The sequence below is a fragment of the Mytilus edulis genome, chromosome 13 (assembly GCF_963676685.1).
Source record: "Mytilus edulis chromosome 13, xbMytEdul2.2, whole genome shotgun sequence".
Classification (NCBI taxonomy): domain Eukaryota; kingdom Metazoa; phylum Mollusca; class Bivalvia; order Mytilida; family Mytilidae; genus Mytilus; species Mytilus edulis.
Genome location: NC_092356.1, coordinates 20,935,771 through 20,963,204, shown reverse-complemented (window position 1 = coordinate 20,963,204; position 27,434 = coordinate 20,935,771). Strand labels below are relative to the sequence as shown.

At 33.7% G+C, this 27,434-nt stretch overlaps 3 protein-coding genes across 3 annotated transcripts; all 3 read left to right on the top strand.

The window, feature by feature from the left end:
- Window positions 1-3,937: 3,937 nt before the first annotated feature.
- On the top strand, window positions 3,938-8,141 carry LOC139502017 (myogenesis-regulating glycosidase-like). The gene is made up of 2 exons (XM_071291335.1): window positions 3,938-4,262; window positions 6,041-8,141. The coding sequence occupies exon 2, from the start codon at window positions 6,049-6,051 to the stop codon at window positions 8,041-8,043; it is 1,995 nt and encodes a 664-aa protein (XP_071147436.1). The 5' UTR covers window positions 3,938-4,262; window positions 6,041-6,048; the 3' UTR covers window positions 8,044-8,141.
- A 2,307-nt stretch (window positions 8,142-10,448) lies between these two features.
- On the top strand, window positions 10,449-17,943 carry LOC139500172 (uncharacterized). The gene is made up of 5 exons (XM_071288910.1): window positions 10,449-10,473; window positions 10,956-11,228; window positions 12,708-12,899; window positions 16,219-16,332; window positions 17,607-17,943. The coding sequence occupies exons 1-5, from the start codon at window positions 10,449-10,451 to the stop codon at window positions 17,738-17,740; spliced, it is 738 nt and encodes a 245-aa protein (XP_071145011.1). The 3' UTR covers window positions 17,741-17,943.
- A 3,160-nt stretch (window positions 17,944-21,103) lies between these two features.
- LOC139502018 (uncharacterized) lies at window positions 21,104-26,946 on the top strand. Its single transcript, XM_071291337.1, has 4 exons — window positions 21,104-21,248; window positions 22,841-23,107; window positions 25,611-25,802; window positions 26,441-26,946. The coding sequence occupies exons 1-4, from the start codon at window positions 21,185-21,187 to the stop codon at window positions 26,857-26,859; spliced, it is 942 nt and encodes a 313-aa protein (XP_071147438.1). The 5' UTR covers window positions 21,104-21,184; the 3' UTR covers window positions 26,860-26,946.
- The last annotated feature ends 488 nt before the right edge of the window (window positions 26,947-27,434 follow it).

The following is a 27,434-nucleotide window of genomic DNA, read 5'->3' as shown; positions in this document are numbered from 1 at the left end:
AATGTAAGTTGTCTTTTATTTTTCTAGTTTGCATGACGCAATCACTGTATAGAACGAAATCTCTATGAAACAAGCGTTCAATGGAATATCTGTCTGTCCAGTAGTTGTTCAAGCTGATTTCATTGATCATTTCGATTTGTATATAGATATAGGAAGATGTGGTATGAGTTCCAATGAAACAGCTCTCCATCCAAGTAACAATTTATACAAGTAAACCATTATTATAGATCAAGGTACGGCCTTCAACACGGAGCCTTTGACATATAATGGTACATATATAGTGTTGATGTATATAATTTCCAGGGCCGTAACTAGCCACTTTTAATAACGAGGCAAGATATATTCGCAGAGCGTAAGGGGCGAAAAATTTTTGGCGAGGGGTCTGGGGAAGCTCTGAGAAAATTAAAGCAAAATCGTGCATTCTGAGCGTTTCCCGGACTCTTTCTTACATTGAAACATAATTTATTTTTAGCGCTTTTTTTGACAATATTCTGGTCTCAAAGCAAAAATATAGATTCATTGTAATTTAAGACTTTTACGGGTTTTACGGGGACAACATTAAAAGTAGACCGATATGAAGGATAAAGCAAAAATCTTAATTCTCACAATCATTAAAATCGCATCTGTCTGTCTGTTTGTTCTTTGTCTCGTATTGTTCTTAGACTTTGGTGATTTCTTTGTGACTAGTGACAGTGCAGTAGTATACTTTAAGTACTGCTTAAGTCGACACTAAGGATAATCTTGACCTTGTTTTATGGTATTAATGATTCTTTTATTGTTGAAAACCCCACCAGAAACTATCAAGATGAAGAACAAGAATAAAAACTTTGACCATTGATAATTTGTATTTTTTCTATGCATTAATTTTGTGTGAGATAAGGTCCCGTGCACATGTAGTCCATCTTCTTTTATTTTCTGTAAAATGGTCTGAACACGACTTAATGCAAGTTTAACCCTTTAATGTAAAAGATCATATGGCAATACGTTGATGTTCTTATAGATGATTTGATACCGGGAAATTGGTGGTCTTACTTTAATTTAAACTATGTCAGCTATCTAGTTTTATGTACAACAAAAAGAGCCAGTTTTGTATTCTTTGGTATCAAGTTCAATTCCATGCAGAAACGACAATATTTTTCTTTGTCCAGTAACATCGTAAATATTCTTAAAAATTTTTCTCGTACAATGCCTGCACATTGGTGGAAATGCAACATTGCAAAACCACACGTTTACAAATGAAAATCAACACTCAGACTATTTGGATGGAGAGTTGTCTCGTTGGCACTCACACCACATCTTCCTATATCTATATAGTCATAAAGTAGGACAATAAATGAACAAAAGACAAACCCGGGACACAGAAGTACAAACAATAGACCATCAACTCTGAAAACTAAAAATAAAGTAGAAACATGGACCACGATAAACATGCAAGGGCGACATCTGAGAGTAAAGAGAACTCGCGTTTTGCAAGACACTTTCCGTGAAAACAATTTGATATGAAGACAATCTTTTGTTTCAGTTTTTTTTTTTTTTTTTTTATTTTTTTCGAAATTTCAAACATGAGGCATTTGCCTCATTTGCCTCAATGTAGTTACGGCCCTGGTTTCATAAATATTTATGCTACTAAATTTATGATTTTATACATTTTTTATCTGAATTTATTGTCTAAGTTGTTTCGAGAACTCTCTTTTATAATAGAGGTCAGAAACATCATGGATAATAGAATGAAAGATGTAATTTACGACATACATGTTAAAAGATAAACTGTAGTGCGAAAATATTATAAAGAATTTGACTTAGCAAATGTAACCCGACTAAACACCGATGATTAATATATAATTTGAGCGTTGTTGGATAGCTGCCTCATTTGCCATCATACCATTATCTTCTTATTACTATATTAAAGCGATGAAAAAAACAAATGTGAAGTCTAGTTAGGTCAAATTCGTCTTATTTTCAATATATTCTACGTTATTCTGTCAAGTTTTGTTATACTGATTCCAAATAGTGTAACAACTATCTAGGGTTGATTATGATCCTTTATTTGGTCCGAGACCACAATTATTTCGTAGTGCATTTCTTTTAGAACATAAATGAAAATAAAAAAAAATCCCACCTGCGCTTTCTCAAAGAAACTTTTACAGTGTGTTGTACTACTATTGGGACAAATTATATCAAAATTATAGAAAACTTCATCGCCTCTAAATCAAAATATGGACAATTTTATCTTTAGTGCGTCTTGAAATCTTTTGACAGCTTCCGAAGTGCTATTTTTCAACCTTTTTCACCTGGACCAACTCACTATTTTCCTTTAAAATTCTGGACCCAAATTTTTTTACAGTGTAATTTCACCCCCTACTTGCAATATGAGGCATTAAACATGGAGAAATAAATTTGGAAGGGGTACAAAAATTAATGGCAAGTAACCCACTGTCAACACTAGGGACTATATTTGACGAAAATCAAGGGACGACAATTGTGGTCTCGGACCATTTGCTTTCTCTATCTTCAAAGCGTCGGAATCTGACAGGGTGATACCCGTTTAAACTGAAAAGCATGTAACGAGTTCAATCTTGTTAAAAACACATTTATTCTTCAACTTCTCATTCGACATTTTCGTAGAAAAAAAGTTATTCATATTTAAACTAGAAGAACACTGTATTTCGAAATAAACTATTTTTTTCACAGAAAAAATCGTGTAAAACGGATGAATAGTACGATTATTAATCTTTACTGTACGAGGAATACAATAGATACTTTTTTGCTATCATTTTTCTTTGCTTCGGGAATAACTATATCAGGTGTTGATGCTAAATACAATGTAGTGTTCACACAAAACAATTGATTGATTGTTGTTTGTTTTGCGTTCAGTGGCAAATAGTACATGCATGTTTAGGATGAGATGAAGCTGACAATATTATACAATAAGTAAGCCATTTCATATGGATAGGGACATATATTTTCCCTTGCAGCAGATCACTTACGGACCCTTAAGAGAGTTTTTGCATGGGTTCGTAACGTGCACCTTCTTTACCCGAGGCATCGGGTCCCCCTTCCTGTCTTGATGTTTCTGCGTTTTTATAGATCCCACATAGCCGAAAACCTACGCCCCCCTTTGACAACGGTTTTACTGCTGTTCAGAAGAAGACTAAAATTGACAATTTTTCTATCCTCTTGGAGACGAAACCTTCATAATTATATGAGATCTGTATTATAGCTGTTTGTGTAATATTTTCATTGGTTTGTTTTGTTTACTTAGCTTTATAATGACACAGTCATACGTTTTGTAAAACATAACAAAATTATGGAGATGTATTCTGCATTCTAATGAGACAACTGTATATCACAGTTCAAATGAAGTGGATGTAAGCAATTATAGGGAACCGTGTGGCCTTCAACGATGAGAAAACCCATACTGTATAGTCGGCCATGACAACTCCGAGATGAAAAATATAAAACAAGTCAATTGAGAAAAACTAACGGTTTTATTCTTAACAAGTATAATAATTTATATAAAAAAAATATGACAGACATGACCCAACGACAATAACTGAGCTACAGGATCCTGATTTTGGCCATGCATATATAGGATGTGGCGGGAAAACATGTTTCAAGGCGACAACCCTTCCCCAATCTGGTACAGTGTTGTAACAGTACAACATAATAAAAAAAATATTAAAATCAGCAGAAAAAGGGCTCAAATCAGTAAAGTTGCAGGCAAAACATCAAATCAGTACCTTTCTTAAAAGCAAAAAAATGCTTGTCGAAAGTTTTCTTTCGGCAGGACAAATGGGCAGACGACCTCTAGTTAATTTAGAAAACCTCATTACGTCTTCGGCGACTCCGATAAAAAAAAACCACATTTACATGTGCTAGGTTCAACGATTTTAAAGTATACATTTTTTTCTGATCAATAACATTTTTAATTGCTTAAAATTGTTTGAAGCTACAGTAACGTTTCAAATTCATTTCTAAACACGTACACAACACTTAAAATACACTATGTACATATATGAGGAACAATTTTATCTACGTTTGTAAGTAGGTTCACTTGATGATAATATTTCTTCACCTTATTTGCATTTTTTATCAAAGTTAAACGATTTATTTGTTATAATTTATAATCTTGTTCAAAACATTTTGATACTTGTACAATCAGTTTTACCTTTTCTTGATAACACAAATCGATTGCTAAATATTCGAACGACCTTGGTTATCCCGTACGAAGAGTTCTTTTATCGAAATTGTAAAAATAAAAGGTAAGTTGATATCTATTAATGTCTTTATAATTTGAATAGCGCAGTATAACGAGCATGTTAGTGAAATGATATTATCTTATTATAAATTTACTGTTCATTTTGGAATATACTTCAGATTATGATTAATCGCGGTCTTGATTTATTCTATCTTTACATATATGGTTCTCCATGAGTAGACCATGTAGAGAGGCAGATTTAGGAGGGGGTCAGGGGAGCCGAGACCTCCCCCCCCCCCCATTGTGAGAAAAGTTTGGTTGATCAGTTAGGGAATACCTAAAGCATGACCGGAGTAGCCCCCTCTTATGCAATTAGTGTTCCTCACCTTTATAAACAGAATCCGCCACCGATATTTTAACAAAAAATGTGGAAGCGAATATTGAGCAATAAGTATTTTATATAAACCACGGATTGGTATATCTATTTCGCTTTCGAACTTGTTCCAAAAAACCTCACTAGTTTTGGTCTTGCAGCGATAAAAGACAACAAACTCCAAATGCTCATAGCAAGCATAAGAACGCCCAATTATACTAAATATAAAAAAAGATATCTATATAAACTATTTTTTCAAGTGAATGTTGTACAAACAAGGAATACAATCTGTTTTATTCTTAAAAATCAATACATGGTATGCCCAATCAACAATTTATTATATTGTGTAAAATACAAAACATTGATCCAGATAATTTGTAACCATAATTCACGCAGTTGCTATTAATAGTAGGGTGCCAAATCAACAAATATTATCGATTTGCCTTAACGGAATAACATGCGGCTATATTTTATATCATTGGAAAGAGGAGAACAATCCTCATCGAAATAGCGTTGTCGTCGTTGTCTGCCGTGGTCACTTTTTTTTAAATCGGGGTCAAAGGTCAAAGCCAAAATTCAAGAAATATGCACAGTCACTTTTAGATAGCTTGTTTCTCCTACATATGCGTTTGAAGCACAACAAAAACGACTTATTTATAGAAAAATATCTTTTGTATCTAGTTTTAGAACTTATTTTTATATTTTTATCCCCAAAAATGACTTTAGATTGACTTTTTTGCATATAGGGTGCAAATTTGAAATTTTCAAACAGGTGCTAAGGTGAAATACCACCAAACCATAGTACGTCACATCCGGTTGCGAACGAAAAAGGGTTTTTAAAAAACTAATGGAAATGATTTTGTTTTTTGCCAGGTAGTACATCCGCTCATCATTACACTTATTCAGTTCTAAACAATTAACAGATTGAGTGTTGCTTGCTTTACGTACGCGTAGTGGCAAATATTTCATGCACATTCATGACGAGAATAAATTAACAATAATAATATTACATAATACTATAGATAGGTTCTGAAGATATACTAAAGGAAGGGTACTACCATTAGAAAATTAAGGTATGTTTGTTAGGGCAGAGAGCTTGCATGAAATCCCAAAATAACGTCCCTTTTGCAACTGAGAGGAGTCTCATATCTGTACATGCTGCACGTCCTAATATGTACACCACGTAGTAATTGTTTTTTATTCGACTGAGAAAAAAAACAGGAGGGATAAATCTTTTAACCACGTCAAACAAAAAAAGTTCATTTTTGATTAATTCTAAGGTAAAATTGGACAGAAGCGAAATCGGTTCAATATTTGTCTTGCAATTTCTACTTTTAGTAATTAAAGTAGATTTACTGTTTATAAACTTTCCCCCGATATTTAGACACGTTTTGTCCATTTATTTATTAGGATTTACGTATTTTGTGTCAATTTAATTGTAGTAATAACATATCATTCAAACATTTCAGAAGTTTTTATGTCTGGGCACAAAATTAATGGAAGAATGAAAGTTGGTCTCGCCTTGCTTTCATTGATATTGCTGAGCGCAATTGTTGGAATAATTGCCTGGCAAGTTGGACGAAATAATAACGAGGAACCTGAGATTGAAGACGAGTATGTTGTTGGGAATTTACACCTGGAAAAATATACCTGGAATTTTAAAATAAAAAATTCAGATACAGATGTTCGTCTATCCGGACAATTATCAAATACCGGAAGTACAAAAATAGTTGCTGAGGACTGTGGGAGTTCCGATAATGTTCTTTGTCTGGACTGGATTGGTACAAAAGATCTACTTATATCTTATAATAAATATGCATCTGTCGAGTGCTATGATATATATTGGAGAACACATTCTTGCTCTGATCAAATTTTGTTAGATTGTTTTGATTTAGATAATGCTCACTGGTATGGTGGTTACGAGGATTGGAACCAGTTCTGGCCTTTGGAGCAGACGACAATGAACCTCTCTGCTTTTGTTGCTAATGATTCATACGCTAGACGTATTGGAGGTGTACAGGAACGTTATTTCATCAATTCACAAGGAGTAGGGATAAACATTAGTAGCGATGTTCCGCTTTATATTAGCATCAACCAAACGTCCGATAAACAAATCTGCCTTATGGCTAAATATGAAAAGTATCCATATACGAATATCAAAGGAGGGTACCCTCATTTGAATTACACAATTTGCATCGCTGATAACGTTCGGAAGATTCATGATTTCATGTCGGCGTCATTTTCCAAGCCATCAGATATTCCAGATAGAAAATTATTTAAGTATCCGATTTGGTCAACATGGGCTCAATACCATAAAGATATAAATCAAACAACTGTAATAGAGTTTGCTTCAAATATTTTAAAATATAACTTTTCACATTCACAAGTAGAAATAGACGATGACTGGACACCAAAATATGGTGATATGGTTTTTAATGTCAACAAATTTCCTAATGCAACTGAAATGGTTAAACAACTAAATGCAATGGGATTTAGAGTAACTATTTGGGTCCATCCATTCTTCAATATTGATTCATTAACATTTCAAGATGCGGCATCTAGATTCTTTCTTGTAAGACAATATGATTCACAAGTGCCGGCCCTTGTTTCATGGTGGGATGGGAATGCAGCGGGGATTTTAGATGTTTCGAATAAGGATGCAGTGCATTGGTTTTTACATAAATTGCAATATTTACAGAAAACATACAATATAAGCTCATTCAAATTTGATGCAGGTGAAACAAACTGGTTGCCAAATATTTTCGAAACCGCTTACGACAGTCCAAATTTCTATCCAACTAAATGGGCGGAGTTAGCTTATGCCTCTGATACTGATGTTCGACATCAAGAAGTTCGAGTTGGTGTCAGCACACAGCATTTACCAGTGTTTGTACGCATGCTTGATAAAAATTCGAACTGGGAAAATAAAAATGGATTGAAAACGCTGATCAACACTGCATTGACATTCGGTTTACTCGGATATCCATTCGTATTGCCTGATATGATTGGCGGAAATGCATATGAAGGGAATAAGCCAGACCGTGAATTATTTATTAGATGGTTAGAGGCTACTGCACTACTTCCGGCAATGCAGTTTTCTATTGTACCTTGGCAATACGACGATGAAGTTGTCAATATATCTCGAAAGTTTGTGCAGTTGCACGAAGAATATTCCGATCTTATAATTGAGCTGGCCGAAGAGTCCGTTCGGACAGGGGCTCCTATTATTCGCCCTTTGTGGTGGATATCTCCGCTGGATAAAGAATGTCAAAAAATTGACTCCGAATTTTTGCTTGGAAATAACACACTTGTAGCACCTGTGTTAGAACAGGGAGCAAGTTCAAGAGACATATATTTACCCCTTGGCAGATGGAGGGCGTCAATAGATGGACTTGTTATTAATGGCCCTGAATATTTGCGTAATATTAGTGTGAAACTTGACGAACTTCCGATATTTACTCGTATAGTGTGACAATTGAATTAAAAGCTAGTAGTCTTTAGAGCTGATGACAGGGGACTCTTAGTTATTTTTTCTTGTATATATATATATATTTGAGGGTGTTCAACTCAGTTATATTTTGTTGTTGTTATTTTTGTTTATGTCACAAGTATGAATTCATTTTACTTACGTGACAATAAAGAATTAAATATAATAACAGGACGTTATAGAAAGAAGGCGAAGTTTCTTAACTGAACTCGGTTCTTAATTTTTCGAAAATAAACATTCTATTTTTAAGGTAAAAATGTTAAAACAAAATTGGTTTAGAAAGCTGTTTGATTTTCTGATTCAACTAATAGGTCAATCACTAGCAAGATAAGAACATACTGTACATGTATACGATCGTTTTCTATTGTGTGTAGTTGTTGGTCTTCAATCCTTGATTCTGATAATACGTATTTAAAAAATAAATATGTTGTGCTTTAAAAATATTCAAAACCCAGCACAAACGTGTTTCCTGAAGAATTTTTTTTCCAAGAAAAATTTATTTTCTACCAACACTGTTATGTTTACGGTAAATGCATGTCTTATCTTTTCCAACTAATCTGTCCTCATTTTATGTAGGCTAAAATGTGAATAGATATATCTTAAGGAAATGACGAGAAAAATATTTCAATTTGTATTTTCCTCTTTGTTTGTAAGTCACGTTGTTAACACTCAGTCTGGTATGTATAATATCGTATTAGAGGTAAAGGTTGCTGTTTAGTCTGGTAGAATTGCTTTGTGTTAATGTACTTCAATATTTGTGGTTGGCATGAAACTTGTTTGTTATTAATGTTTGATACAAGTAAAGTGTTTTGAATGCTCGAAAACGGTAAAGAACAATTGACATTAATAATACAATCACGGCATGCATAATAATAAAACTAAACTGCATTCTCATCATGTGAATATTAATTAATCATAAAAAAATGTACGCTGTGTGTTGTTGCTTTGTCACAGAACAACGCGCGCATACCCCCGCCCCCCACCAAAAAAGCAGTAAAATCACAAAAATACTAAACTCCAGTGAAAAAATTCAAATCGGAAAGTCCCTAATCAAATGGCAAAATCAAATGAAAAAAAAAACCATCAAACGACTGGATAACAAATGTCATATTCCTGACTTGGTAAAGGCATTTTCAAAAATGGTGGATTGAACCTGGTTTTTTAGTTTTCTTTTAATTGAAAAACGTCCTTTTTCGAAATCATTGACATCAATTGAATCAGCTATCAAAACCGGACAGATGCGGCCTAAGACCTGTCCAATATTTTTCAGAATGGATTGTTATCGGCTTATATCCTTTACAGAATATATCGCATCGACCTTGAGTCAAAGGATACAACAGATACGTTCAAGTCTGCCTCATGTCTTGACTTACTTCTATAAATTGACAAATAGGATCGGATGAATGCTAAACTATATATACGAGAACAGACTCCGAGATTATTTCAGCTGCCTTAGTGTGACCTTTTAATTTCTTATGTTGCAAAATTCCAGCAGCACTTGCATACGGAATATATACCTCCCAGTTGATACGATATTCCAGGGCTTGTATTTCATACCATGATGTCGTTGATATAGGACAGCTGCTCACTAAGAAGCTATCAATTCAAAAGTCCTAAGTGGTGATACCATCAAGTGTTGGTTGACAGTTATCATATGCCCGTTTCACTTAAACTAGCGGATATGTGCCTACAATGCCGTCCCCTTTCCAAAAAGGTGACCTATTGATTTATGCTCATTGCCGGGTTTGTACTAACATTAGGATCACGACAAGTGCCACATGTGAAGCAGACTCTGAAGCACCTGAGATAACCCAAAGTGTTGGTGGGGTTTGTGTTGCTCAGTCGTTATTTTTCTACTTTGTGTTTGTGTACTACATGTATTATTTGTCTGTTTGTCTTTTTGTTTTTTTAGCAATGTCTTGTCAGTTTATTTTCGAATTATGAGTATAAATGAACCTTTCGTATCGTTCGCTTCTTTATCTTCATTTGATTGGATCCAATAAAAAATGTCTTTAAAATAAAAGTATTGCCCTAATTAACTAACTTAGTTAAATTGTTTTATTCTGTTGGAATATCGATTTTTAACTCTTTTTAATTGTTCATTTTAAAGAAATTAAATATCTGATTGGAGGTGGTGCGTTTCTTTTGGTGTTTAGTATACAGGACACCGTATGTGCTTCAACAGTATGCAGAATACATACGGTACTGCGATTTATTTGATCCCCCTACGTTGCAAACATTTCATTAATTCACACCAGAAAACCAACCACATGATTTATCCAGTAAAACAATAAACAAAACAAAACATATGACATACATGTTAAAGAAATTCCAAACTTGGAACAGTCACATGAATGCATGATGATCTTGTTTAATGAAAACATATAAATATGGACCAGAAGCAGGAACACAACTGTACAGCAATACACATACTAGCATTTGCTGCATTTAGTGTCCGATATATCACATGTTTCATACTCATTGACATACACGATCGACTTTTTCATTTTTTCTTAGATACATTGAATTAACTTTTAGAGTCGCTGTAGCTAAAGGTAAATTATGACAACAAAAAAAAAAGGGAGAAAGAAGAATATTCTTAAGTTATTGAGATTTTTTATTGAATATCTTTATATAAACAAACCAGATGAGGAAAGACTTTCAGTAGGACACCTTTTATCAAATCATGTGATATGTCAGCGTCTGATTAGACAATCAACCAATCATCATTTGCTGCATTTTAAAACTTTCTATGGAGGAGATTTGAATAAAAATTGGATCTATGGATAAATGTTCATCATTTAGTGGAGCTTATTTCGTCCTGTTATGCGAAATATTTTAATTCCTATATGTACATCAAGCATGGTAGGTCTTTATTGCCAAACATATACATTAAGATGTCTATGATATTTTTTTGGTCTCACGAATTAGGACTTTGAAACACGTGCGCGTGTATACAGATGCATGCTTGTTGTTTGTCGAACATGAATTGTCATGGGATGATGCTCGCAAAAGCTGCAGGAGCCTAGGTGGGGATTTGGTCACGGTGAAAGATAGTGCAAAAGAAAAATTCATTTTGGATTCCTTAAGATTGGAGCATTGGAATGCAGCAAATGTGTGGATTGGTGCAACAGACAGGGCAAAGGAAGGGGACTGGCGGTGGATAGACGGTATTACATGTAGTATTATGTTTTGTTCAATAAAATAGAAAATGTAGTATTACATTTGTACATGTAGTATTATGTTTTGTTCAATAAAATAGAAAATGGAAATGGGGAACATGTTAAAGAGACAACAATGTTTAACCTTTGAACATTGCCAGAATGCACAAAACTTATGGATTGGAGCTACAGACAAGGCCAAAAGAAGGGGACTGGCGGTGGATAGACGGTATTTTGTATTTGTCAAGAAAAGTGGTCTTTCATGTTTGTTTGTTATTGGATACATTTGCTGTAACTGAAAATAAAAGAAAAATAGAATTATTTTAACTTGCTCCAATAACTTCTACAAAGGCGATGTTTTGTTACCTCTGGTGATTTAAATGATATGACAAAGCCACAAGAAACTCAAGCTACGTCAAATCAAATTAAAGTCAAATATTTACACAATAATTGGCTGGGTCACCGGACACAGTTAAACTAAATATCCCAAATGATGGTTGTGGCCAAGTTTGGTTAAATTTTCAGTAGTTTCAGAGGAGAAGATTTTTGTAAAAGTTTACAACGACGGAAGACGACGGACGACAAGAGATGAGAAAAGCTCACTTGGCCCTGTGGGCCAGGTGAGCTAAAAAGGGAAAAGTTCATAAAATCTGACAAAACCAAACGCTTTACTTCATCAATGAACGGAACACATGGACAAGAACTACCATGTTTAATACTGCCCTGTAGTGGCCTTTTCCAAAGAAAATGGTGGGTTAAAGCTGGCATTATATCAACTAGTAGCAAAAGCTTCAAATTAAACGACAAGTGTTTATAGTTGCGTTATAACATTCCTCATTTTGTTTCAGTCGAGTGAAATTAATGGAATTGTTGATTGGCAATCATCTACACAATCACGATCATCACTTTTTGTTTTGTCTGCGAAATATCAGCAGTATTGTTGACAGATAGCTCCAAATAAAAGAAATATTGAATACCTATTGAAATCATGTTTCGCATTTTTCTATGAATCAAACTCAACCATTCCAATCATACTTTACAAACTCAAAGCATGGGAGTTATTCAACACATCATGATTACAAACATGACTGGACAGAGACATTCTTTGATTTTAAAATCTTATTGTTCTGTGAAACTACTAGGGGGTATCTATTGAGACGTTGTAAAATTGATAATGAGAGGACCCAATACTTATGATCTTCATGGTCCGTTCATCGGTTAGCCAATAGAACTATTGCATCAGTGCATCATTTATTTTTGAAAAAAGTTTATTGATAACTTCATTCTGTACTACCTTTCTAGATATATTTACCTTCAAGGCGGTACGATTCTCTTTTTTGTCACTGATTGTGTTTGAATCACCGTATATATTTTGTTCGCCTCGTTTAACGCAAGGCGATGACTTTATCAAGCTAAAAACATACTAATTGATTAAATTAATTTACGTACCGTATAACCTTATTTCTTAACAGAATACATTACTTTCAGGGAGTCAAGTAACATACAGACATTTTGCGAACGGACAAGGTAATAACCACGACACAGGATTTTTGTTTGCTGGTGGTTCAAACGAAGACTGCGCACTGATAAGACGTAGTGATGGGGGCCTATGGCATGATTATCCATGTCATCCAATCGTAGGGAACATGGGATATCATTACACTTATGCCTGTGAATTTCGTAAGTATATATTGCTAGTAAAATAATAGTTTGAAGGGACACTAGCTGTCAAATTTATGTTCACCGATTTGACTCAAATTCTCATAATTGATTTATAACAATGTAAAACAGTTATCCAAATTATTGAAAGTCTTAAATAAACAGTTTACAAGTCATGAGCCCGATAATATGTAGCTTCGTTTCGTGTGTACTTTAGTCTAGACGCCATCTAATTAACTATTAAGTTGACAGCCGAAGACATCCGATGGTCATAAAAGCGATATAAACATAAATTGATATAAATTGAATGCAGACTAGTGCAATTGAATTTTCCTAGGTCAGTTTAATCTCATATTATAGATTGAAAATAAATATTTATCATCGTTTTTACCTGTATAAGAACTATTTTTTTTGTGGATCGAAGCAGTCAATCAAATCATTTACCATTGTATCAATTTAACTGTTAAAATTCTTTTCCTTTAAATACCGTAACACGCACAATTCATGCGTTATCCATCTCTAGCTAAGGTGTAAAATTGAAGTTCACATGAACACAGATTTTGTTTATGTCGAATTATTCCTGCAAGTGAACAATTCGTCATCAAAGTTTCTTAGCTTATTTGGACAAAATTGAACCACACTAGCTGCTAAAACCTATTTATTATTTCACTCTTTCACTTTCAACAATGATTGAACCAAATAAAATCACATTCAGATTTTTTATACATCTCGTAGCTAGTGCCCCTTTAATATTAGTAATGTAAAAAAATAATCAAAACTCCTAATCAATAACAGAACGAAAAAATACAGATGACAAGACAAGACAAACAACAGTCTAACAATCACAAAAAGGCCAAAGACTGAAAAACATGAACTAATAAAAAAAAAAGTGGTCTTAGGTGATCAATAGGTGGGTGTAGTTTCTGTTGCACATGCGGCGGCAATCGTGTTCCTCATTGTAAGTACATAATAGGCGAAAGATACCAAAGTGACATACAAACTCGTACGCCACCAGCAACTGATAACTGATTAGCAGTGTTACGAAACATTTAAATATCCTGAGAAAACTCAAGTATCAACTTTGTAGGAAAAACTTATGTAAAAGGATATGTTAATACTTTATTGAAAAGCACTTTACGCCCATATGGGCCGATGGCTTAAAACATTAATAAACTTGAAAGTTTGCAGCCAGAAGCTGCTAGAATAGTTACTGGTTTGCCTATATTTATTTACAAAATCTGAAATTCTGTATGAGGAAATTGGGTGGGAAACTTTAGCTTACAGGAGGAAAAGACGAAAATTACAAATGTTTTATAAAACTCAATATAACCAAGCTCCGGATTATATATGCAAACTTGTTCCACCTAGTGTACAGAGCACAACTACATATCCTTGGGAAATGGCACTGACATCATTATTCCTTTTTTTTTAGATTATCTCTTACTAAAGAATCTTTTAGACCATCAACTATTAACCTATGGAATCATACCGGATTGTCCCTTCGAATATCAGACTCTATATCAAAGTTTAAAATCAATTAAAAACTTCAGGTTAAATACCAAAAATAAAGATGTACCTAAGCACTATCTATATGGACCGAGGAAACTAAATATGACTCTAACACAATTCAGATGATACTCATCTTTCTTGAACTATGACTTGTTTAGAGTCAATATAATTGTTGATCCATCTTGCTTTTGTAAATGTAACATTGAGACTGTACCTCATTTCCTTTTCGACTGCTCTTTATATACACACCAGAGAGAAATTCTGATGAACAATCTAAGATGGCTTCCTGATGACCTTATACAGGAATGTTAAGTTACTTACATCTGGTAATCCGAATCTCTCGTATGAACAAAACGTGAATATATTCAAACACGTATTCGAATTTATCAAAAGGTCTGAGAGATTTCTTGTTATGTAGAAAATGTATTTACGGTACATCCACGTCATCTTTATCATCATCATCATCGTTTTCAATGTTTACATTTATTTCTGTTTCATTTTTTTTCTCAATTGATAGACTCGTAAAATATTGTTTATTTTGATATTGCATGCTTATATTAATATTGTATTGTAAATTATTGTCATTCGGAGCGGACTTCATAAGTATGGCTTACTTCTGTCCAATCCATTTTACTTTGAGTAAATAAAATATGTTTAAACTAACTGACAACTCAAATGCAAACATAAAAAATACTAACAGACCAATAATAGTGCACAAACCAAAAACATAAAAAACTAAAGGTTTTACAAAGTCGATTTTGTCACCTTCAAAAAAGCAAGGACTTAATTTCGGCCACAATTGGAACAGATCCATGGTTATCTGTGACACAGATTATCCACAACAATCCTTTCCTTGAGATGGCGTGAAAATCGTCAAATTGGGTACATCTACTTCAACCACTTAGAGTAGTCATTATTTTTGTTTTTTTACTTTTTTCTACCTCCTTGTTCAACAGCTTCCTTGTAAGCAGTAACCCTCTCAAAAGGACGCAATGATAGGACACGATATTTAAGGTATACCGTTTCAACTGGGAGAAATATACGACATAGGCAGGTGTAACTGGACTATTGCCACATTTAAATCGAAAGTTTACATTTGGGAAGTTTAACTCTTCTGTTTTTTTCATTAAGATTTGATCTCAACCAATCCCCCTTCATTTTCGAAATGTAATTCAAGAAGCAAAAGGTAGGCTAAACTGTAGCTTTATTGTGTTAAGTTTTATCACCACCCTATGAATTATTTAGTTAAAGGACATCATTTAAGTATGTAAAAAACAATGGTCCTTACTTGGTACAGACATTTCCTTGGGTAGAAAATTGGTGAATGAACATTTTACTTGTAAGACAATCGCATACAACTCCATTTTTTTTTTATAACAGTATGTGAAGATAAAATGACGGACACCACATATCTTATTAAATCAGAAGCTCTCTTTTAATGTCGATTAGAAGCAAACGGCGTCAAACATAGGGGTCAAAAAGTAGGTTGACCTCTAATCAATGTGTTCCTCAATTGTAAGAGAGTATAACTATGATAGTTTTGTATGATCATGTGTTTTAGTATTACTTTTTTCAAGTATGTCCATGATGATGTTCTAAGAAATATAATCTAACAGCGCACTATACCTTCCTATTGTATACTAAAAGTCATGCCTATTCCTTATCTATTCCAAATTAGTAAAAAGTCCCCAGTCGGACGTATTTATACATTAATTCCGCGGGACACTATTGACTGCAATGCGCGTGCATTGTTGTAAGAGCTGTTATTTTCTCGGAAAGCATGAATTTATTAAACAGAATTTAATTTGTAGTCATTTTCTTCTTGTTTTAGCCAGGACTGATAAGCTTGTACAAGTAGGATCAACTACTACATTCATTCCACAAAACACCAATCCTTATAATACTACTACCACAACAGTATCAACACAGTCGACAACAGCTAAAGGTACAGTTATAGAGCTAGAAGAGCATATGAAGTTTATGTATTAGGAAGTTTACGAAAACATTTAAGTCTTAGATTGCGCAGTCAAATACCTTCAACATTTCAAGTTCGTTATCTGACCTAAATACATATCATAAGCATCGTTTCTTTTTTATTTACAACAAACTTGATTAAGATTATAATCATAAAAATTACATTTTTTTTTGCATTTTTCGAAGTGATTTTATATTTTCAATAAAGGCAACAGTACTATACCCTGTTCAAAATTCACCTAAATCGATAGAGAAAATACAAAGCCGAGTTACAAACTAAAACTGAATGAAACGTATCAAATATAAGAGAACTACGGAAACACAGAATTAAAATGCAACACACACAGAAACGACTATATATAAATGACCATTTTGCTGACTTGGTACAGGGCATTTTAAGAAAAAAATGGTGGGTTGAACCTGGTTGTGTGGCTTGCCTAACCTCCCGCTTTAATGGCAATGTTAATTATAACATTTAAATGACAACATAACATGACAGGACTACAGTACAAATAAAAGGGAGAAAATATAAGCGATAAGCGAGTTATATATTATTTTTTTGTTCCTTGCATTTATAAGCGAATTAAGTTCACCTAGTAGTAGTTGTGTTTAATTGTGATCATTAATGCCTATGATTGTGTAATGCAAGTCTCCCCTGTATTTACAAGGGTGTCTCTTTATGACTGAAATGATCCATATTCATTGAATGCCTTATTATGCATCATGTAGCACTGATTTTGACACTGTTGTCAAAGATAATAATTACATGAATTACACATGAATTTTTATGTTGTTGATGCATTTTTAGTATTAGATATTTGTCCTTCAAGTTGGCTTGGTTTACGAAATTATTATTATGTTCAATGTCGATCTGTATTTTGCGCATTGAATTTCATGATTGTCGGTTTTCAGTACTTTCTGATTGATGTGGTGAAGCTTTTATAAGTAGCATCCTAGTGGACAGGGTCATTATTACACATATGTTTCCCTTCTTTTTTGTTTCCTGTTTGACGACTTCGTTTGGGTTTAGGTGCTTTATATTGACACTTTGTTCATTGTAGCTTATTGATTCAATGAAATATTTGAATGCATTATTATAATAAAGCCCCTTTCGCCAAACACTATTAGTTGTCAATTGCGTACAATGGGAGGCAATTCAAGTCATTGAAAAAAACGAAGATATTAGCTATTTTAATAACTGTATTAATGACTTTTTCACACAAAACTTCGTGTATTGTTTTGTAGTCTTTATACTGACAAAACTTGTAAAAACAGGAAGGAATGTAACATTTAGTTGTCCAATTACACGTGTTGATGGAATTATTGAATGGTATGGGCCACCAGATTCCAGAACATTATACGCTAGTGGCACACAGTAACCAATCCAAGGCTATCGACTATTGCTGTTGTTGGTGATCATGCACTAGGAGAATACAACCTGTATTTAAGTTTCGTAACAAAGTATGACGAAGGTCACTATACATGTAGTATGACGTACAACGGTACTTATCAGTCTCAAGGATTTTCATTACATGTATATTAAAACCTTAGATTATTGGATATAAAAATCTTTAGAAATGTAGATTTTTTTCTTTGCATTTGTAAATATTACATTAAGTAGAACATTTTGAATGTTGGTCCTCAATGCTCTTCAACTTCGTACTTTATTTGGCCTTTTTAACTTTTTTGGATTCGAGCGTCACTGATGAGTCTTTTGTAGACGAAACGCGCGTATGGCGTATATACTAAATTTAGTCCTTGTATCTATGATGAGTTTATTTACAACCACTAGGTCGATGCCACTGCTTGTGGAGATTTATTTGCCCGAGAGTTTCACAAGCCCAGTAGTCAGCACTTTTTGTGCTGACATGAATTGTCATTGATATGATTATATTTATAAATTTACTTTTTACAAATTTTTGAATTTTTTGAAATACTAAGGCTTTTCTACCTCATGCATAGATTACCTTAACTGTATTTGGCAATACTATTAGGAATTTTGGTCCTCAATGCTTTTCAACTTCGTACTTTATTTGTTTTTTTTTATAACTTTTTTGGATTCGTGCGTCACTGATGAGTCTTTTGTAGACGAAACGCGCGTCTGGCATATACACTAAATTTAGTCCTGGTATCTATGATGAGTTTATTTAAAATCAATTAAAGCAACATTTCTGTCATTGATTTGTCTGTGCAAATGGCATGGCTTTGCATTCATACATACAATAAATTAATTATTTTCTATAATCAAACTCAGATACTAATTACTACTCAGTTATTCTCGGTTGAAATGTTTTACATTGTAGTTTTGTTGCCTTTTACAGCTGACTTTGCGGTATGGGCTTTGCTCATTGTTGACGGTCGTACGTTGACCTTTAGTTATTTTAAATTTCTGTCATTTTTGGTCTCTTGTGAAGATATGTCTCATTAATTGGCAATCATGCCACATCTTTGTATTTAATAAAAGTGAGAATTGAAATAGGAAATATGTCAAAGAAACAACATCCCGACCAAAGAGCAGACAACAGCCGAAGGCTACCAATGGGTCTTCAACTCAGTGAGAACATCCCGCACCCGGAGGTGGCCCCTTAATAAAATTGTGTTCTAGTTAAGTGAAAATGGACGTCACACTAAACTCCAAAACACATAAATGAACTAGAATTAAAATATATACAAGACAAACAAAGGCCAGTGGTTCCTGACTTAGAAAAGGCGCAAATACTGTCTTCTGTTTCGCTGCTTTCCTATTATAGTTGATGTGTTTCCCTCAGTTTTGGTTTGTAACCCGATTTTGTTTTCTTTCAATCGATTTATGATTTTCGAATAGCGGTATACTACTGTTGCCTTTATTTGAATCACTTATATATCATAAACACTTAAATCAATCGACACTCCTTAGGAACGGAATCGATCGAGTTTACTCACTCTTCTCATTGATTTTTTCAACGCTTCATCTCACATTTTCAGTATACTGATTGAATGTCAAATCGATCCAGCATCTCGTGGCCCTCTGTATTCTTTGCTATGGTCGTTGGAGTGTAGCCCAGCCTATTCAGAAAATATGGAACGTGTTGAGGTATACATGTACTTGCTTGGTCGTTGTTCATTATATACACGTACCTCAACTCAGGATCTTGTTAAACAGTGGTAGTTGTTTGTTGTTGCTTATCATATTTGTTTCGTTTTTATTTCATCATTTTGTAAATTATTTAATTTTGGATGTAACGCGTCTTCTGATTGGCTGACGTCGTTTTTTAAGTGTGCACCACATTGGCTACGCGCGTTATTCAGTATGCACCACATTTTTATGTTATTTCTTCATAGACAGAAAAAATATTGCAATCATTCCTTAAATAAAGTAGAACGTTAACTTACTTTATCTCGAATTACGCACTTCCAGTAAAAAAATCATATCACGGATTTCGTCACATTTCATGTAGATGTCCCCCTTTCATTCTGGTCCACGAAAAGCAACAATAAAGAAGAAAAAACATGTTGGTAACCTTTTACAAAAGCAGGATAAAAACAAACTATATTTTAAAAGTTCTCGCTACTTTTAGCCTCGACTTTTTAAATTTATGTTTGTAAATTCCGTAAACCCTTAATTAATGTTAATAATTTATGTTCCTCAACAATGTGATTGTTAATTGCATGATTGCTTGTTGGTTACTAAGTCCAGTGGCAAATATTTCAGACATTCTGATGACGATTACAAATTAACAAGACTAAATCAAATGTGTTATGCACTGGGAAACAGGCCGATAAATAGACAGCAAAAGGAACAAGAGCGTAGTACGTTTGATGTTAGATAAGAGTAGAAGATTAATGGCCAAACTTAGTAATCCTCAAATATTGCTACCAATATTCCTTAACTTTCAGTTCAAGAGGTATCGAATTTAGCGTGGCCATTCCCATAATCGAGGTGGTTGCGTGTTAAAAGAATCCGTATAGCAAAAGACGATACTTAAAGTGGATTCAATGCTCTTCAACTTCGTACTTTATTTGGCCTTTTTAACTTTTTTGGATTCGAGCGTCACTGATGAGTCTTTTGTAGACGAAACGCGCGTCTGGCGTATATACAAAATTTAGTCCTGATATCTATGATAAGTTTATTAACATCCTCGTAGGATGAACATGGTCCATTTCTATAACCCGGGATTATACGCGTTGGTCTTTTGTGGTGACTCCGTTTTATACACGACACATGGCGGAGTTTCTGCATCTATATCGGAATTGATGCTCTGTGATTAAAAAAGATTGTGAATACATATATATGAAACGTTATGTGCCAATGCAATACACATATATGGCACTGATTATACAACAAATAATGTGTACACATGTTTATCAGAGGATAGCAATATATGTTCGGCTTCCTGATCGAAAAAAAATAATCGTGAAAACATCATCACGCCGCACTCGAGCGTCCTCGAAATTGAAACAATAACAACAAGAGTATATTTTTTCTGTAAAGTTTGCATGTTTGCCTTTATGTTATGGAAATAAATAAGTATTTTATTTTGAAATATCTTCAGTTCATGATTAAATTTATAAAAACTTAGTAGAAGAAAAATTTGAATTCGAACAATATTTTGGTTAAAGACCTGAATTGAATCGTCGTTTTCTGTCACTTAATTTTAAGTTCATGTCAATCTGAAATTTTCATTTATCTTAAAGTGCGAAAAGTAGATCTTTAAGATAATAATCTTGCATGTATATATATTTATATATGTGTACAATGGCGTCATGAATGCACTTAATGACTTGAAATCGTGCTACTGCATTATCTACTTTTAGATTATTGTATTTAGTTCTTACGTATTCAGATGTCGTTGTTCATAGTTTTGACCATTGTACTTGGCCTTTGTAATCCAGTCTTCTGCCAATCAGGTAACATTTTTTGTATTTCCCTAATTTGAACATTTTTTTTTCTTCTTTACCCCTAATTCGTTGCTTGCGTTTTATTACAAATTATTCTTATTCCTTCAATTTCAAAAACGTTGTCCACATGTACAATTCAATGTATGTTTAAAAGTAATAATTATGATCATATTAATAATTCCGAAAAAAAAACCATACAAACGCTCAAGCTTTCAATTAATTTCTTAATAATATTTTTTTCATATAAAATATATATATAATGTTTATTTGCCATGATATATTATTTATAAAAATTAAAACGACCCTTCAAAAACTGTTTGCATTTGAAACACTTTACTGGATTAAAATAAACAGTGCTGCTTTACACATAATATTGTCAAGGTCAATGATGAATAAGAAGCTAAACAGTTAAAGAGCTATAAATAAAATAGAGAAATAAAATGGGGAATATGTCAGAGAAACGACAACCCGACAAGAGCAGTTAACAGCTGAAGGTCATCAATATGGGTCTTCGACTCCCGCACCCGGAGGTGGTCCTCAGCTCGCCCACATATACATTGTACCAATGTGTACTATAGTTCAGTTAAAATGGACGTCATACTAAACTCCAGCTGAAGCACGACACCGGATGCGGAGTTTCTCGCTGCATTGAAGACCCATTGGTGGCCTTCTGTTGTTATCTGCTCTTTGGTCGAATTGTTGTCTCTTTGACATATTCCCCATTTCTATTCTCAATTTTATCTAAAACATATAAATGAACTAAAATTAAATAAAACCTACAAGACTAACAAAGTCGAGAGGCTCATGACTTGGGACAGGAGCAAAAATGCGGCGGGTAAACATGTTTTGTGAGATCTCAACCCTCTCCTTATACCTCTGTCTAATGTAGAATAAAGAAAAACATATACATGTATCAATACGCACTGTAAAACTAAACTCCGATGACAATTCAAAACCGAACGTCCCTAGTCAAATAGAAATATCACTTGCACTTTAAGTCCAACATGTCATTTTAATAGTTAAATACTGTCTTTATACTAAATACCAACAATTATAAAATATTAAATCTCTGCATTATGTACCTTATATATTTAAATTCAAACGCTCAAACACATCAAATGAATTACCAACAACTACATGCGTTTTAAGAAGAAAATGATGGAGTAAACGGGGACTAATTAATATAATTGTAGTCCACACATTTTGAATCACTGCATTGATACATGTAGTATACAAATCAATTATGATTGTTTGCTTCTATCGTGTTGAATTTCTAATTTCGTAATCATCATAATCGATTTGATCGAATCTCATTAGAGTTTGGTCGACCTCCTACCTACATGTATTAAAGGAAAACAATGTGTTTTTACGACAATACTAGTAGGTTTTTGTTATGGCAGTTCTTTCAAATTGAATTGTTTACGAACGCTCGTATCATTATTATTTTGACACTATAAGAAGTTTTGCTATTATTTTATGCGAAAAAAGGTTTTGTCATGTTATGCAAATCATGCGAAGCCCCATTAAATGAATGCTGTAAACATTAAGTTTTGAAGTTTTCTTATAATATTATAAAATTCTTTGACGCTTTTTTTCTGTAGATTTATCAGCATGTCCAACACGAATTAGGACTTTGAAACACGTGCGCGTGTATACAGATGCATGCTTGTTGTTTGTCGAACATGAATTGTCATGGGATGATGCTCGCAAAAGCTGCAGGAGCCTTGGAGGAGATTTAGTAACGGTGAAAGATAGTGGAAAAGAAAAATTCATTTTGGATTCCTTAAGATTGGAGCATTGGAATGCAGCAAATGTGTGGATTGGTTTAACAGACAGGGCAAAGGAAGGGGACTGGCGGTGGATAGATGGTATTAGTTTCATATGTTTTGTTCAAAAAGAGGGGTGAAAGTTACCAGAGGGACATTCAAACTCATAAATAGAAAATAAACTGACAACGACATTGCTAAAAAAAGTAAAAGACAAACAGACAACTAATAGTACACAAGACACAACATAGAAAAATAAAGACTAGTAAGCAACAAGAACCCCAGAAAATTAGGGGTAATCTCATTTGCTCCGTAAGGGTAAGAAGATCCTGCTCCACATGTGGTACATGTCGTGTTAAACATGCTTGCTTGTTATATTACCTTTATGCAAAATATTCCTTTGCTTCTAACAAAAAAATAAGTTGATATTTCTAGTTTGTTAAACCAATCTATTTCATTGGGTGATTAGAACATATGCATACTTAAATTTATTTTCATAAAGTTTCCTTGTACTGATAATAACAAACTGCAAACATTGCAAATCGTGCAGGGACTTATCTTAAGGATACAAGTACACACCCGTGATATCGCGGGTCCGTGACTGAATTAAAGTATATAACTATGCCTAAGCCTTATTTTAGTAATTGGTATTGTCATCTGATAAGTCATGTCGATTATAATTAAGATACACATTTTTCTCTGCTTTCAAATCTTTCTGTTTGAACCCGTCGACCTGGAACTTATCAGTTATTGGAAATATTAATTATTTGGAAAACAAAAGGTCCTGGCTATCCAGGAATGGAGTAATTTTTTAATTAACAGCATTGTCCTATATTAGTTATCTTAGAAAGTCTTGCTGATTGCTGAATAAAACTACAATAGGGAACAATTTGACAATGATTGAATTTAGTAGTGTCAGTCCTTTGATTATGACCCGTGTATATAGCAAAATCCTAAACTACACCGTTTGGTGGTGTGCCTGTCAAATGGGGAACGTACAGATAAGGTAATAGCTGAATATACTATTTGTATCGGTATCGGATTCGACCCGGGACTTGTTAATTATTGGCAATATTAATTATGCTGAAAACAAAAGGGTCTGGAGTGGTGTAATTTTTAATCTACACCATTGTCCTATATTAGTTATATATAGAGTTGAATTCTTTGATTTGTCGTTTTTACCCGATGACGGCTGGCAAATTGGACCTCGTAATTTTAGTATTATAGATGTATATTAAGAACAACGAAGCTATATCGGGGCTTTGTAAAACCGACTGTACGGTATATGTTTTTCTTATTGTTGAAGGCTGAATGGTTGACTATGATTATTATTTGCATCCACTTTATTTGAACTCTGAAGGATAATTGTCTCATCAAATTGAACTTGGTTGTTCTTTTTGCATTCATATCTTTTTATTTTTAAAGTGTTAAATAAAACGTATTCCTTCTTATAACCCCGAGTTTTATCTGTTTTGGAAATCCACACTATATAATTTCTGGAGTATGGTTCTCTCTCACTGAAACAACCTACTTCCCAACTTTATCTATTACTAAAAGTCAACGCATGTTTATATTTGATGCAATGCAGTAAATATCCTATCGGCAGTACAACCCATGCCCAAATACGCAGCCACGTCCAGTAATGCAGAATTGGGATGTGTAATCCTATGTCTCGCGTGGAGAGTGCCAAAACTCTCTAAGAGGGCCGTATTTGGTCTATTGCAAGGCAGAATGTCTGTCCCTATCCAATATACTCATACTTTCCAGTGGCAGTCCGAATGTTCCCTACCTTCATCCTAGACGGCTTCTTTTACATGACTAACCTATTTTACTTGTTAACGTGTTCTCGTCATGAAAACGCATGATATGTTTCCCCTTCTTTGCCCTCTAATGGTCACTTGGCCCTTGTATTCGCAAGTGTAACCAAAAGATATGCATTCGATAGTTGCAATATATATATATATATATATTTATAAACGCTTTTTCGTCCGGTTGGAATGGGGACCTTAATTAAATGCTCATGTATGAAAAGTTCCAGCTCTACGCAAGTAAAGCACACTTACAACACATTGTGAGAAGTTTGCATGTGACCTGTTGCAAGTCAAATCGGTTTCCTTTATATAGAAAACCACTGTTAATAATACCAGTCATGTAAATTTTCCACTGGTTAAGATGCTGTATATGCTGTGAAGAGCCTACCTATCATACAGATTGTCCAAGAGAGGCGTAAGATTCATTTGTAGCAAATGGACATTCCAACTCATAAGTAATAAAAAATCACTTCATATCACATTATATTGCAACATTCTGAAAAATATGTCTTGCTACGAGTCCTAATATTTTTCTACAAATTATCAGTTCGATCGGATGTACACCGGGGGAAATATTTTATTCTGATTGGCCAATTTAAAAATAGATCTTACGAAAGTACAATAATAGGCAAGTGCTGGCAACACATTTGAAGTACATGTATATTTTCCCCATTTAAACTTTTTAAAACATCTGATTTATGATTTTTTTTACGAAATTAAAAAGTCAATTTTATTTTGACAGATTGACTTTTATGTTACTTCTTATTTATTCAATTGATTGCGTTTCTTTTCAGGAAGTCGTGTAGCATACGGGCATTTTGCGAAAGGTCAAGGTAATAACCACAACACAGGATTTTTATTTGCTGGTGGTTCAAATGAAGACTGTGCTTTGATTAGACGTAGTGATGGTGGTTTGTGGCATGATTACCCATGTAATCCAATCGTAGGGAACTTAGGATATCATTACACTTATGCCTGTGAATTCCGTAAGTAGTCTTTTATAAGGTTGCTATTCGGTAGTACGGTTTTATACATTGTTGAAGGCCTTACGGTTATCTTCAGTTGCTGACTTTCAATATTCATATGTCAATTGGACTCTGAATGAGAGATGTTTCATTGGCAATTATACCACATCTTCTTATTTTTATAGTGTAATGTTCATAGTGAGATATTAAATATTTTTTAAAGTTACACTTATGTTGGAATGAACCAAAACAAAATTTACGGAAACAACGTCTTTTTCTATAATTCAGAAACTTATCATTTTGATAGAAATAAAAGAAATGTAAGATATAGGTAGTACACATTCATTATTCACTTTCAAATAAGCATTAACATTTACACGAAACAATATATATCAAGAGATAAAACGGTGCAAAATGAAGAACATACCAGGATAGGAATATAATGAATCAAATTTTTTTTACATCTTATTATTAAAAACACAGAAATATAGTGAAATTCAACTAATTTTAATCTAAAGGCCTGACACGAATTCAGCTTTTATAATATATTTCTGTCTAGGAAATGATTATAATGTAAATGATTAAATTTAAACTGTTATGACTATCATTAAGATTGTACATGATTTATTATAAATATTCTTGTTTCAAACCACTATCAGCCAAGAGTACTATGGCGCCGAGTACGATTACTATGGCACCGACAACGACTACTATGGCGCCGACAACGACTACCATGGCGACGACATCGACTACTATTGAAACGATGGCACCATCAACAGCTAATCCTAATATAGAGACACCAGCGCCAACAACATATAACCCTAACGTAGAGACGCCAGCACCAACAACATCTAATCCTAACATAGAGACGCCAGCACCAACAACATCAATGCCAAACGTAGAGACGCCAGCACCAACAACGATGGCGAATATAGAAACACCAGCACCAACTACTCTGCCCAATGTCGAAACTCCTGCCGCAACAATGCCAAACATTGAGACTCCGTTACCAACAGCAACCAATAATATCATTGTTGGCAACAATACTGTTATCATTGGTAAAAAACGAAGACTCTAAATTGTCATTCTTATTAGTTTACTGAAACCTAAATAAAATGCTGTTCAATTTGATATGCATTACGATAATAAAACTTAATGAAACTTTTCAATTTAATTTATACCCATTTTTAGCGAGCAGTTTAGATTCTTTTAAATATTGTTGAATTCCGTATGTTGAGTTTTTTGTTACGTCTGGTTACCTTATCCAAAATATCCTTTCATTCATAAGGAAAAATTAAAAAAAAATATAAGACAATTTGTTTTGGTGGTTGGTTTTCTACCACCTTATACACCAACAATACAGCAATTTTGTTGTTTTTCTTCACATAATAAACGTACTTTGATGATGGATACATGCTAGTTTTTGTTATTTAACATATATATATATGTCATGTACAAGTTGCGATTTTGTACAGGTTATAACATGTACACCAATATTGTACATGTTATAATTTGTACAACACAAAAATACAAGTTATAAAATGTACAAAAGTAAAAGGGCTAAAAAATGGGTTTAACCTGTACAAAATTTAAAAATTGATTTACTCTGCGGTATGTGCTTTGCTCATTGTTGAAGGCCGTACGGTGACATAT